The sequence below is a fragment of the Podarcis muralis genome, chromosome 2 (assembly GCF_964188315.1).
Source record: "Podarcis muralis chromosome 2, rPodMur119.hap1.1, whole genome shotgun sequence".
Classification (NCBI taxonomy): domain Eukaryota; kingdom Metazoa; phylum Chordata; class Lepidosauria; order Squamata; family Lacertidae; genus Podarcis; species Podarcis muralis.
Window position 1 is genome coordinate 117,078,416 of NC_135656.1, and position 12,877 is coordinate 117,091,292.

Below are 12,877 nucleotides of genomic sequence, written 5' to 3' on the forward strand. Positions count from 1 at the left end.
CGTCCTCTGCCAAATCAGACATCTCAAATGGAAAACAAGATTGAAGGTGAGAAAATTTATTAGGACTCCTAAAAGTGTGACTGTCTCTTTAAGAAGTAAGCGGCAAAGGGAATTTTGGGGAAAGGAAAGAAAATGCAAAGGATTTTTGTTTGGTTATTTCTGCTGATTTTGACTGGAATGAATCCTCTCAAAGGGCCCTTGGAAAACTGCCCAACCTGCTCTTGGCGGGTAAATGGTTTTTATGTCAGTCACTCTGGTCTGGAGAGCAACTCCTGCTGGGCCTGAGAGGCAGATTTAGTCTCCTCAGGAGATACTGAGCTGGGTTTTATAATTTCCCTCCAGGTCAAAGAAAGGGAGGAGGGTCTCTCCAGAGAACGAGGCTCCTGAGAACGTGTAGAGTTCGGCTCCTGAGTCGGCGTCATAAAAAGACACACGTCCCCCTTCATAGTCCAGAGTCACCCGGATCCTCCTGGGCTCCCAAAACAGGGACAGAGGAGTGTCATCAGGGGAGCTGCAGGCCCAGTACTCGCTTTCCCACTTCTCCACAGCCCAGATCCCCCACTCAGGTCTAAAGGAGAAGTACCCCTTTCTCTCCACAGACTTCCTGGCGACCCCCAAAACCCAATCTTCCCCACTTCCCACATTGACTTCCCAGAAATGGCTGCCTGCTGTGAATCCCTCACGTCCCAACACACACGGCCAGTCACTGAATCTCTCAGGATTGTCAGGCAGGGCTTGCTGTTCTTTTCCCAATCTCAGGCTTTTCCGATCCTTGGACAGAATGAGTTGGGGATGGGCTGTATCTGGATCCAGAGTGACATTTGCTGTTGGGAAGAAGATGAGGGAAAGAGAAGATTAGGCACAGTCAGCTGAGAGACAGAAATGGACATCCTAATAATAATAATAATAATAATAATCCCAAAAAACCCAGATTCCCTTTCAGATGAATGGGATTTCTTTGGATCACATGCAAGAGTGAGACTCCTTGCAGACTTTCAACAGAATAAATATCTTCCTTGTTTGTTTTTAAATCAGTTCCCTTCACTTTCTTATATCCGATGTGTATTGTGCCTGCCCTCCTCTCATCCCAGGCATTTTCTAAGGGGAAAAACCACCCAGGAAACCTTTTACTCATCTCTTCTGTGTTATCTAAGGAGAAAGAGAGGAGAATTGGAGGAGGCAGGAGAGGAGAGAAGCTGCTTTCCTCTGACAAACTCTGTGGGAATTGGCCTTTGGGGACCTCTGGTTGGGGTGGGGGATGAGGACCTCCCTGTAATCATCATCATCATCATCACATTTGCATACTGCCCTTCATCCATAGGTCAGGGTGGTTCACAGCATAAACATAAACTGCAACACAAAACCACATATAGGCCTCCCCGCACTTTCACTGGGGTCACGTTCTGGGTCGTCATGCCCACAAGTGAAAATGGTGTTAAGTGGGGAGCCTGTTTATTCCTGCTCTCCATCTCTCTCACCCACTTGGTCTCTCCTTGCCTTCCTCCCTGCCATCTTGGAAGTTTAGGCCTTGCCACCAAGGAAGAGGAGGCAGGTGGCAGGGCAATTTTACAAAGGACTGCTTATTCCATGCATCTCTTTTGGATTTAATATAAACCATAAGACGAGTTCCCTGAGGGAAGGGGGAATAACTCAAAAGTTAGGGGCTAAGACAGTCGTGATAGGCAAGTGTAGGGTTATTTTGAAGAGCACAAAAGAGGACACATTTGCCAACTTCTTCTTTTAACCATGGATCACTGACAACTCTCATTTGAAAGTAGCAATCTTCTTAATTCTCAACAACAAAATAACAATAATACCTATTGCTCCCTCGCTTGCCACATGACAGTATTTGGGCTCATGTTCACATCTTTGTGCACAGAACAATTTATTAAACTGTTAAACATGCACATATGGACTCTCCTTAAGGGCAGGGGGATGTTAACTCTTGCCCTCCCGGACTCCTTCTCCAAGATCTTGTAGCTGAGCCAGCGTCCTTTTAGTTCAGCCACAAGAGAAGGGTTTTATGCAAGATGTGGCTAGCTTAAGATGCTGCTCTGTTGGGATTCTCTGCTGCAGATTAGTTTAGCCAGGAGCCTTAGATCTGAGTCTAATGCTCTGTGCTTTTCCCCACAATCAAACAGTATATAAATTTTATGAAATAAAGCAAAATCTATAAAATTGAGGGGGAAACCAGGATAATAGTCTGTCTGGAAAAATAAATTCTGTGACCTGCGTGAAACACTTGAGAAGATAGAAAGGATGACAAAAGACAGCACAGATAGTTCTGAAAATGAAATCCTTAAAGTGTGGAATTATTTGCCAAATACTTTTAAATCAGTGAAAGTGCTTGGGATTGCTTTCCTTACTTTGTTTGGATCATCTTATGCTTGTGAGCAGCTGTTTTCAGCTTTGAATTACATAAAATCTGACACCAGAAACAGACTAACAGATGACTTGAGTGCTGCATGTGTTGCTCTCAAACTTACAAAGTATGAGCCAAGGTTAGACAAATTATCAACATGCATACAACAGCAAAAATCACATTAATTGTTCAAAAGCTTGCCAAATACAAACTTTTACCTTTCAATAAAAAGTTGTTTCTTTTCTGAAGCTCTGTTATTGTGAATTTCTTTTAAGATCAAAGCTGTTAATGTATGAGTTGTTTTTTCTAAATTAAAACCTCAGTATTCAGGTTAAATTGCTGTGTTGACACTTAGCGATAAATAAGTGGGTTTTGGGTTGCAGTTTGGGCACTCGGTCCCTAAAAGGTTTGCCACCACTGGTCTATAGGCAGGAATGGAACTCAGACTGGTGTGCAGGTTCTTCGCAGGGCCAAGCTCTGCCCCCAGTCCAAGCCTTCAAACCCTCTCCCAGTTCATTCATGGGATAGACAAGGAACCCAAACACCACTAGAGGACTGTTTCCCAGAGTGACGCCATTGAAGGGGGTCCCAAAGTCTGCAGCACAGACGGTTCAACACCCATGAAATATCAGTCCCCATCCCTCCTGTGAAATTGTTCCTCTCCTGGAAATTTACCTTTCTGAATCTGTTCACTGAAGAGCAGAGCATCTGAGGAAGCAGAAAGATATAAAGTGTAAGGGCAACATTCTTCCACCTGAAATAAATCTCCGTACAAAAGTAACACTTCATAATGTAGTATCCTTAAATTCTAGTATTATTATTAAATAGTTAAAAAATAATTAAAAACAAGAAAATCATAGGAAGAATCTATGAAAATAACTAAAGCTTTAAAACACAGCAATCATAAAGCAAGCTTACAAATAAGAGAATAAAAATATTCAGCATGAATCCTGCTGGTCTCTGAACTTTGTCCCTAAATTGGGCTCTACATTCTTGGACTGGAGGAGAGGCAGAGCAATAGGAATCCCGTAAAAGGATGCAGAGGGGAGATGGAGGCAGCCTTCACATCTTCCCCAAGTAAAGTGGTGGGGGGAATCATTAAAGCCAAAATTGTGACACATAAGGAGAAGCAAAGTTTGATGAGAAAGAATTGGCAGAGCTCTCAGGCAAAAGGAAGTCCTCCCTCACAAACCTTCTACAAATCTTTAAGGTTGTTAACAAGCATAATTGTTCCCTTTGGGGCTCATGTACTCTTGCTTCCATCCTCAATGGGGGAACTCTCAGGAGATCTTGAAGGCTGAAGCCCTAGATATGGCAGCTGCAGGGGGACGTCTGAGGAGGAGACGGCTCAGGCCTTGGCTCCACGGCTGAGAAAGAAGCCTGAGCAGGAGGCAGAGGGGGAACTGGGGGCTTCTTAATGCCCTTTGACTCCATTCAGAGAAGGAGAACCTCCAAAAGGACAACCCCAGATTGTGCAGACAGGGAACCACAAGGAAAAGGAGGTTTCGTCTAACTGTAAACAGATGCACATGGGAGGAAAAAATCCTGACTTTGCTCTACACTCTGGTTCAGGCTTTCTTTACAGGATCCAGCGTCACAATATACATGGGCCATTCTGGGGGACAGGAAATGAAGGCTGGAGCAGGAAGAAGGAAGGTATCCTGGGGTTACTCAATTCCATGCCATAAGAGCCTGGTATGTTCAGTTCTGAAGAAGAAACAGAATTCCCAGGGTGAAATCCTGGCAGCCAGTTTTCATTACCTTTCCATTGTTTCATTGTATCCTCCACAAGGTGATTTAGATCACAGGATTCCAAGATCCTGTTCCTCAGTTCTGGAGGGAAAGCCAGTGGCTTCTCTGGACTCTCTCTTTCCTCATACCTGGTGAAAAGAAAAACAGTGAATGGCCCCATTGTGGCCCCATCTCCCTAATTATTGATCTCAATAACATGAACAAAGTGGAAGTTTATTTCCCAACAGCTTTATTTCCACCACAGATGAGACCTCAGTCCAAAACCCCTGAGGACAGCTGTCTGTGGCTTCGTAAGGATGCTAAACAGCACAAGGGACAAGATGTAACCCCAAGCAACACCACCGGAGGGCTCCCATGGCTTCAAACAATGCTGCCCCCTAACAGCTTTCTTGGAAGGTCCCAGGACTTAAGAACCAAACCCCTGAGGTGGAATGCCTGCAATCCCTCCCTCCCTGAGCTTCTCCAGAGGATGTGAGTGATGTCCAAAGCTACCCAGTGGTCAAGGAGAACAACTTCCACCCTCCCTTCACCCCCTCTCTCACCCAGGAAGGGCACAACCCCATGCCCCATAGGACTCTACCTCCAGAGGCATCAACAACTAGACTTTCACCCCCCCCCCCTCAAGACCACCTTCAGCTTCTCACGGTGGAAATGCTCCCAAGAAAAAGAACCCACCCATTCTAGACCAACAGACCTTCCCTCCCTAAGTGCCTCAAAGGAGCTGAGTTTGCAGAGTTGGGGGGCTTCTAGTTGGACATTGAAATCTGTTGGTACATCCTAAGCTCTTCACAAGCATCTTTGGCACTTTCTCTTCTAGATGTTTGAAATTACCACAAAGTCCATGAACAGAAAGTGCAAGATAAAGAAAAGAGCCCCCATCCCTTTGTGAAGGGATGTGGGGAGAGAGGGAGGAGGCAGTTGACCTTGAACCTTGGAGGGAGAATTGGGGGGCCACAAGTTCAGAAGAGGGGGCCCTGCTTTTACCTGTGAGGTGCCTCAGGGAGTGAGTCCTCCAGTCTCCCCCTTGCAGCCCCTGGAGGGCCATGTCTGAGGTTCTTGCATCTCAGCTTCAAAGAGTGATGCTAATGGAAATGAGCCAGATCCACTTACCTCTGCAAGGTGCTTCTCACATCCTAGAGGGGAAAAGAGAAGGGAATTCACTGCACACCACAGGCCACACTAGGAAGACCCCCTCAGACCCTGGCCCTCAGATGTCAGTCTGCCTGGCACATGCCAAGGTTTTGGGTAGGGATGGCGGAATCAGCAAGTTTTGGTTTCTCACAGCTTTTATTTTTCCATTCTGAAATTATTCACTGTTCTGATTTCAAGATCTCCACATTTCCACATCAGTTTGCCATTTTTGTTTAAAATCCTTATGAAAACCCACCAGCATTTTAGGGAAATTTCACATTTGTGGGTTCAAGAGACAATTCACACTATCTCTAGTCTTAGATTATAATTTATTAACTTTAATCCAGTTTGCATTGTGCAATTCAGACGTAAGTATGCCTACAGGATAATCTTACCAGGGCACTGTCCTAAACTATCTTCCATAGTAGTCCCCAAATTTCAAATGCTATTTTCCACCTGGAAATTTAAAAAAGCACCTGCAGCATAAAGTGCCTCCCAAGGGGTAATAAAATAGGTCAGTGTTTCTTTGGGCTCACCCACACTTCTTCTTTTCCTGTGCCTAGAAAACACGGGTCCAAGTGGTTTTGTCTTTGCCCTGCCTCTTTCCCTCAGGAAAAACCTGCTCCTTAGTGCAACATCAAAGGAAACGTCAGTCTGGAGAAAACCTGGCTGAGGTTTGCTCTAATTCAGCAGTAAACAGCCGGTTTTCCTTGGAGGAAAGGGGTGGGACAAGCAGCAGTCTGGATGAGTCCCTCTGTCTTGCTCTTTGGTCACTGTGACTGAGCACCATTTGTGGCCAATCTGTATCCATGGGGAAGGGGATCAACCCAGAAGTTGTGGAGGAAACGGGAAGAGAAGCTTGGTCAAGAGACTAGCTCATGTCGGAAGGAGGCCTGAATGCATCCCAGACGAAGCCCCACACAGCTGAAAGGCGTTCGGAGACAAAGCATCAGCAAAGAGCAGAAGATCAGCTTCCGTTCCATCAAGAACACAGACGAACCTCTAGTCTGCATTCAGGTGAGTTCAGCATCCCAGGTCTCTTGGGTCTTCCTGTCCATTACAAACCTGACTAGAGGCTCCATCATCTCAGCCCCTGCACTCCTTGCACACATGAAAGGGGCAGCCTTTTCCTGGAGCCTTGGTCTGTTCCTGCCACCATCTTACCTGCAGGAGTTCACTCGCTGGTTGCTGACTCTTCTCCTCCATCTCCTGGATGATCCTCTCAAGAGAGGAGAGTTTCCTGGAGAGTCTGGCCAGCTGCTCATCCCTTCTCCCTGCAATCTCCTTCTCCACCTCTTCCACGTGAGTCAGCAGATGTTTTTCTTGTTCTTCCAGGAACTGGCGCAGTTCTCTGAACTTCTCCACAGTCTCCAGCCTCTCCGTTTCTGTTAATTTCTGCAGGAAAAGAGGAGGTCAGAGTGTGGAAGGTGATCAGCCTTCAAAACATCAGGAAGAGATTAGTGAGAATTCCACAGGGAGGACACTTCTGATTTTTCAGAGACATGAAACTTCCAGTTACTAAAGAAGTAAACCTTTAATTTGAGGGGAGGCCCCTCTCCACTGAATTTTCTGTTGACTTCTATTTCGCAGAGAGCTACAGCCTAAAGCAAGGAGCATTTTTCCTAGCTATTTTGACTCAGCCAGGCAATGTTCACAAAAATGTATTTATGAGGATAAAGTACGTATCAAAATATTAATACAAGAATGTAGCCACCTTAGCATTTTATTCATTTTCATAATAATAAATAAACAAAGAAACAAACAAACAGATATGGAAAAGGAGAATGGGGGGAAGTTGAAATGGGCAGATTTCCCCATCCCTCCTCACTCCTGACTCAATTCTTCAAGTGCTTGTTCCCTCCCTAGTGATAAGAGTGGCACTTACCAGGAGGTCTTTGCTTTCCTTGTCCAGGGCTGCTTGATGGGCCAGAATTTCCTCTCTCTCTTTCCTCAGAATCTCCAAGCGGTGGCAGATCTCTTCCTGAAAAGAAAAAGGGAAACTTAGGTTTGCTTGAGACACAGAGAGAGGAGATGAATATTATACAGGCTTCTTGGGTCCAGTGGCCTTGCTATAACAGCGAAGTAGTTTACTAGAGGAAATAAAAGTACAACCTTTTTGGGTCCCTGGCTCCCTTGACCAACTACCTTCTTTCTGCGGGGTCCCTGTGGGGCTCAGGATCCCAGTTAGGTCCCCCCTTGCTTGCAGAGCTTGCAGACCCTCACCCTTTCTCAAACACCCTCCCCCTTGCGCAGTGCTCTCTCTGAGCTGCCCCCGCTGTCCCAGAGAGAGGTGCCTCCTCACGCTGCCCCACAGGGGCCTGAGACTTGCCTGTCCCTTCCCACAAGGGCCCCTCGCCAGTTTCCTTGCTTACTCTGAGGCCGACTCAGCTCCTGGCAGCCAACACCCCCTGGCCAGCCCCAGAGGCACCATTCGCCAGTGGAGCTTGTAGCCAGGGCTGCTGCAACAAAGAGCTGTGCAAGCCTTTGGGAGGCAGCTATGGCACCCGAGGAGGGAGGGAAGGAAAGAGGGACAGAGGCCAGTCTTGCCAGCAGCACCCCTGAGCATCACTCAAGGCACCCCAGGTGCCACAGCACACTGGCTGAAAACCACTGCGGAACTGGGATGGGAAAGTTTTCTATTGCAACTACAGTGGTACCTCAGGTTGCAAACACTTCAGGTTACAAACTCCGCTAACCCAAAAGTACCTTATTTTTCGCTCTATAGGACGCACTTTCCCCCTTCCAAAAATTGAGGGGAAATGTGTGTGCGTCCTATGGAGCAAATGCAGGCTCCTTGGCTTCAGCGATAGCATTGCTAAGCCTCTGAAGTGCAGAGGGAGCACTCCTTCCTGTTCCAAAGGCTTTGCGTTGCTTTCGCTGAAGCCTGGGGAGCGAGAGGCGTTGGTGCGCACCAACCCCTCTCGCTTTCTAGGCTTCAGAGATAGCCACGCGCAGCCCCTCCAGCAGGGAGAGGTTGCGTGGGGCTAAATAGGAATCCAAAACAGCCAGCAGGATGGATCCCTCTGGCTGCCTTGGCTTGTGCCATAGCCACGCGCAACCCCTCCAGCAGGGAGAGGTTGCGCGCATCCTGTACGCTGATCTTTGGGGCTGGGGGGAAAATAATATTATTTTTCTTGATTTCCCCCCTAAAAACTGGTTGCGCCCTATGGTCCAGTGTGCCCTATGGAGCGAAAAATCTGGTAGTACATTGGGTTGAGAACTTTACCTCAGGATGAGAACGGAAATCGCGCGCCAGCAGGTTAAGAACAGACCTCCGGAACAAATTAAGTTCTTAACCCAAGGTACCACTGTAACCAGTCTGGAGAGGAGCAAAGGCAGCCATGTTTGCTCCTTTGAACTTCTCTGAGGAAAGTTCTAGCCTGACTTCTCATCTTGAGGTCCCAGGGAGAAGTGGGAAGAGGAGGAGGAGGAGGAGGAGGAAGGGCTAAGGCAGGATCCAGAACGAGGATTTTATTTTTTATATACAGTATAATAGCACAGGTCCCCCCGGCTGTTACCTCATTGCACAGGCCACACAGTGCCCCCAGAATAAGCGTGCTCCCCACCAGTAGGTGTTTACACACACACACACACACCTAAATCTGCTTCCAGCAGATACTTGGGGGGAGGATCCTGCACCATCTGGTCAATTCCTGGCCACCGCCCCTCCCCTCCGCAACTGATCCCTTGCTGCTCTCTGTTTTGCAGGGCATTGAGGAGGGATCCTGCTGGCCAAAGGAGACATGCACTTAGTTGTGTACATGCAATTTCCATTTGCAGTGTTCTTCATATGTACAAAGCACCCTTGCTGGGGGATGTGGACGAGGTTAACCCTTTCTCTTCCTCCCATGGTTCCAGTTCAAATCTTTGAAGCTGCTGTGAGTATTTCAAGGGAAGATCCCTTTGTCACCCCAGCAGAGAGAAAGACTTCAACTCCCTCCTCCCAGCCATCCCAGGAGCCCTCAGGCTTCCTCTTGGCTGCTTTTTACATAATAAACTGTTAGAGGTGGTTTTTCTTCTGGTGGCAGACGACAGAGCCAGGAGACCGGAGTGTAAAACACTCAAACCAAGGTTTTATTACAGCTATACAAAAACACAAAGCACGTGGGTGTTCTCTCTCTGCAGGCAAATTCAAACTGCAACTTCCCTTTTATACTCATCACCAGCTGTACCTCTTCAGCCTAGAAAACCACAGCCAGAACTCGCAGAAAAAGTTCTTAAAGTTACAAACATATTTTCTGTTTCTTTGCAGAATGACTCCTAACATAAACCACCACCAATTCATGCCAATTCATACTTTGGACCTGATAATTAAAAAGAAAACCTCCCAAGAAGAATCCACAGCTATTTCTCCCCCTCCAGATCCAGGGATCTCCTACCTTGTACTCCCGGAAAGCCTCCTTCAGAGGAATCACCTCGTGGTGTTTGTGCTTCTTGGATCTGCCACACACCAGGCAGATGGGGGCTTCATCTTTCTTGCAGAAGAGCTTCAGGGGCTCCTGGTGATCCTCACAGACTCTCCCTTTCCCTCCTTCCTCCTTTCCCTCTTGAAGGCTGAGATTCTGGGCTATTTCTGCCACATTAGCCAGTTGCCTGTTGGGGATGAGGCCCCTCCTCTGGACTCTTTCTCTGCACTGAGGGCAGGAAGCCTCTGCCTCCGATTCCCCCCAGCACTGGATCAAGCAGGATCGGCAGAAGTTGTGCCCACACTTTACGATGATCACTGGATCCTTAAAATATTCCAGGCAGATGGAGCAAGTGGCTTCATCATGGAGACGCTGGGTGTGAGCCCCTGCAGCAGCCATGGCTCCTTCGCTCTGAAGACCAGAGTTAAGTTTCACTTTCTCCGTTTTCAGCTACTGGGAGTTTCCCTTCCTGGAAATGACTCAGAAACTCAGTCACCACGTGATCTTTTTTTTTTCTTTTTTCTTAATGTCCCCAGGTCTTTGCATTTGGTGAATGTTTTCTCAAGCAGCAGCGAATGCTACTTGATTGCTTCCCATGCTTTTGATTACACACAAACTCAAACGTACCTAGTAAGTTGTGGTATTCATAACATTTTAATTAAGATGCTTCATTTTGGCTAGGTTGTGTCCCATAAACAATTAAAATGTGTCCTTTGGGTGAATGTATGTATCCACGCATGTACATCTGTGTATACTGAATGATTTAAATACACTCTGCTGGGATACTGTTTACGAAAACAATCTGTTTATTTTTCTTTTTTATTCTTATATAAGGAGATAAAAATGCAACAACTTAGTCCATAAGTCTATACCCATTGAAAACCACAAACCTAGATAAATACCACTACTTCATAAGCCCTGTTCTGCATGTCAATCAACTAAGAAATAAATACGAGTTATAGCACAGCAGTATATAACTGTTTAATTTTCTGTTGTTCTTTTCATATTTATCTCTTGCTTTTTTCCCTTTTTTTTAAGAAGGTGGATGAAAATGTTGAAAAGGAATGTGTCCATTGTCCAGAAAGACTAAATTCCAGGAATATTACTTGGATCCAGATTCTGCAAATAATAATACCATATTTTTTGCTCTATAAGACTCACTTTTTCCCTCCTAAAAAGCAAGGGGAAATGTGTGTGCGTCTTATGGAGCGAATGCAGTCTGCGCAGCTATCCCAGAAGCCAGAACAGCAAGAGGGATTGTTGCTTTCACTGCGCAGCGATCCCTCTTGCTGTTCTGGCTTCTGAGATTCAGAATATTTTTTTTCTTGTTTTCCTCCTCCAAAAACCAGGTGCGTCTTGTGGTCTGGTGCGTCTTATAGAGCGAAAAATACGGTAATTCTCTCTCTCTCCCCCCCCCCTCTCTCCCTCTCTCTCTCTCTCTCTTCCCAACCCCAGAGGGGCTTCTGATTCCCAAACTGGACCTTGCGTTCCAATCAGAAAAAGGAGAAAAGATGTTCTTGCAGGAACCAGAGCCAGGTAAAGGAGGCTGGTGAAATCTGCTGGGTGATGCTTGCAGTTTGAGAAGAGCTCTGGGTGCTGCTGACACCTGACATTCTTTGGCAGCTGCCGGGGGCCACTGTGCTATGGCAAGGGCCACAGCCGATGCCTGCCCTGACTGATCCCGCTCCCACCACCAGGCTAAAAAATACCTTTAAAGCATGGGTAGGCAAACTAAGGCCCAGGGGCCAGATGGCCCAGGGGACAGGGAGCGGGCGGGTGTAGGGGACTCCCTGGTCCTAAATGGGTAACTGTGCCCCTGAAGGACCAGGTGCACAGCCTGGGTGTCATTTTGGACTCACAGCTGTCCATGGAGGCACTGGTTAACTCTGTGTCCAGGGCAGCTGTCTACCAGCTCCACCTGGTACGCAGGCTAAGACTTTACCTGCCTGCGGACTGTCTTGCCAGAGCGGTGCATGCTCTAGTTATCTCCCGCTTGGACTACTGCAACGCGCTCTACGTGGGGCTACCTTTGAAGGTGACCGGGAAACTGCAATTAATCCAGAATGCGGCAGCTAGACTGGTGACTGGGAGTGGCCGGCGGGACCACATAACACCGGTTCTGAGAGATCTGCATTGGCTCCCAGTACGTTTCTGAGCACAATTCAAAGTGTTGGTGCTGACCTTTAAAGCCCTAAACGGCCTCAGTCCTGTATGCCTGAAGGAGCGTCTCCACCCCCATCGTTCAGCCCAGACACTGAGGTCCAGCGCCGAGGGCCTTCTGGTGGTTCCCTCATTGCATGAAGTGAGGTTACAGGGAACCAGACAAAGGGCCTTCTCGGTAATGGCGCCCGCCCTGTGGAACACCCTCCCTTCAGATGTGAAGGAAATAAGCAGCTATCCTATCTTTAAAAGACATCTGAAGGCGGCCCTGTTTAGGGAAGTTTTTAATATTTAGTGCTGTATTGTTTTTAACACTTGATTGGGAGCCGCCCAGAGTGGCTGGGGAAACTCAGCCAGATGGGCGGGGTATAAATAAATTATTATTATTATTATTATTATTATTATTATTATTATTATTATTATTATTACTATCTGGCCCAATCACCTTCTAAATCTGGCCTGCGGACGGTCCAGGAATCAGCGTGTTTTTACATGAGTAGAATGTGTCCTTTTATTTAAAATGCATCTCTGGGTTATTTGTGGGGCATAGGAATTTGTTCATTACCCACCCCCCCACCACCACCACTGAAAAAATATAGTCCGGTCCCCCACAAGGTCTGAGGGACAGTGGACCGGCACCTTGCTGAAAAAGTTTGCTGACTCCTGCTTTAAAGATTCAGGACTGACATGAGAAGGGACTTCTTCACATATTGCATCGTTAAACAGTGGGATCTGCTGCCACAAAAAGTAGTTGTGGCCACAAATTTGGCTGACCTTACGACAAGTTCATGGAGGATGACTCTGTTTTCCACCTTTGCTCTTTGGGGCGGGGCGATGCCTCTGAATGCCCATTGCTGAGAATCACAAGTGGGGAGGGTGTTGTCGGCCCCCCGGTGAGGACAGGATGTTGGACTGTAGGCCTTTGGCTTGTTCCAGCAGAGCTCTTTTTGCATCCTTATAACCCAAAATTAGAGAGACTCCCTTCAGGAATATGTGGCAGGTGTAAAAGTAAAGGTAAAGAGACCCCTGACCATTAGGTCCAGTTGTGACCGACTCTGGGGTTGCG

At 47.1% G+C, this 12,877-nt stretch overlaps 1 protein-coding gene across 1 annotated transcript; it reads right to left on the reverse strand.

Moving 5' to 3' along the window:
* Positions 1 to 40: 40 nt before the first annotated feature.
* LOC114591051 (zinc finger protein RFP-like) lies at positions 41 to 10,127 on the reverse strand. Its single transcript, XM_077922244.1, has 7 exons — positions 9,625 to 10,127; positions 7,131 to 7,226; positions 6,410 to 6,640; positions 5,225 to 5,247; positions 4,124 to 4,242; positions 3,038 to 3,070; positions 41 to 824 (listed from the first exon to the last, which is right to left on the reverse strand). Exons 1-7 carry the CDS (start codon positions 10,048 to 10,050, stop codon positions 304 to 306), a joined length of 1,449 nt encoding a protein of 482 aa, XP_077778370.1. The 5' UTR covers positions 10,051 to 10,127; the 3' UTR covers positions 41 to 303.
* Between the last annotated feature and the right edge of the window lie 2,750 nt (positions 10,128 to 12,877).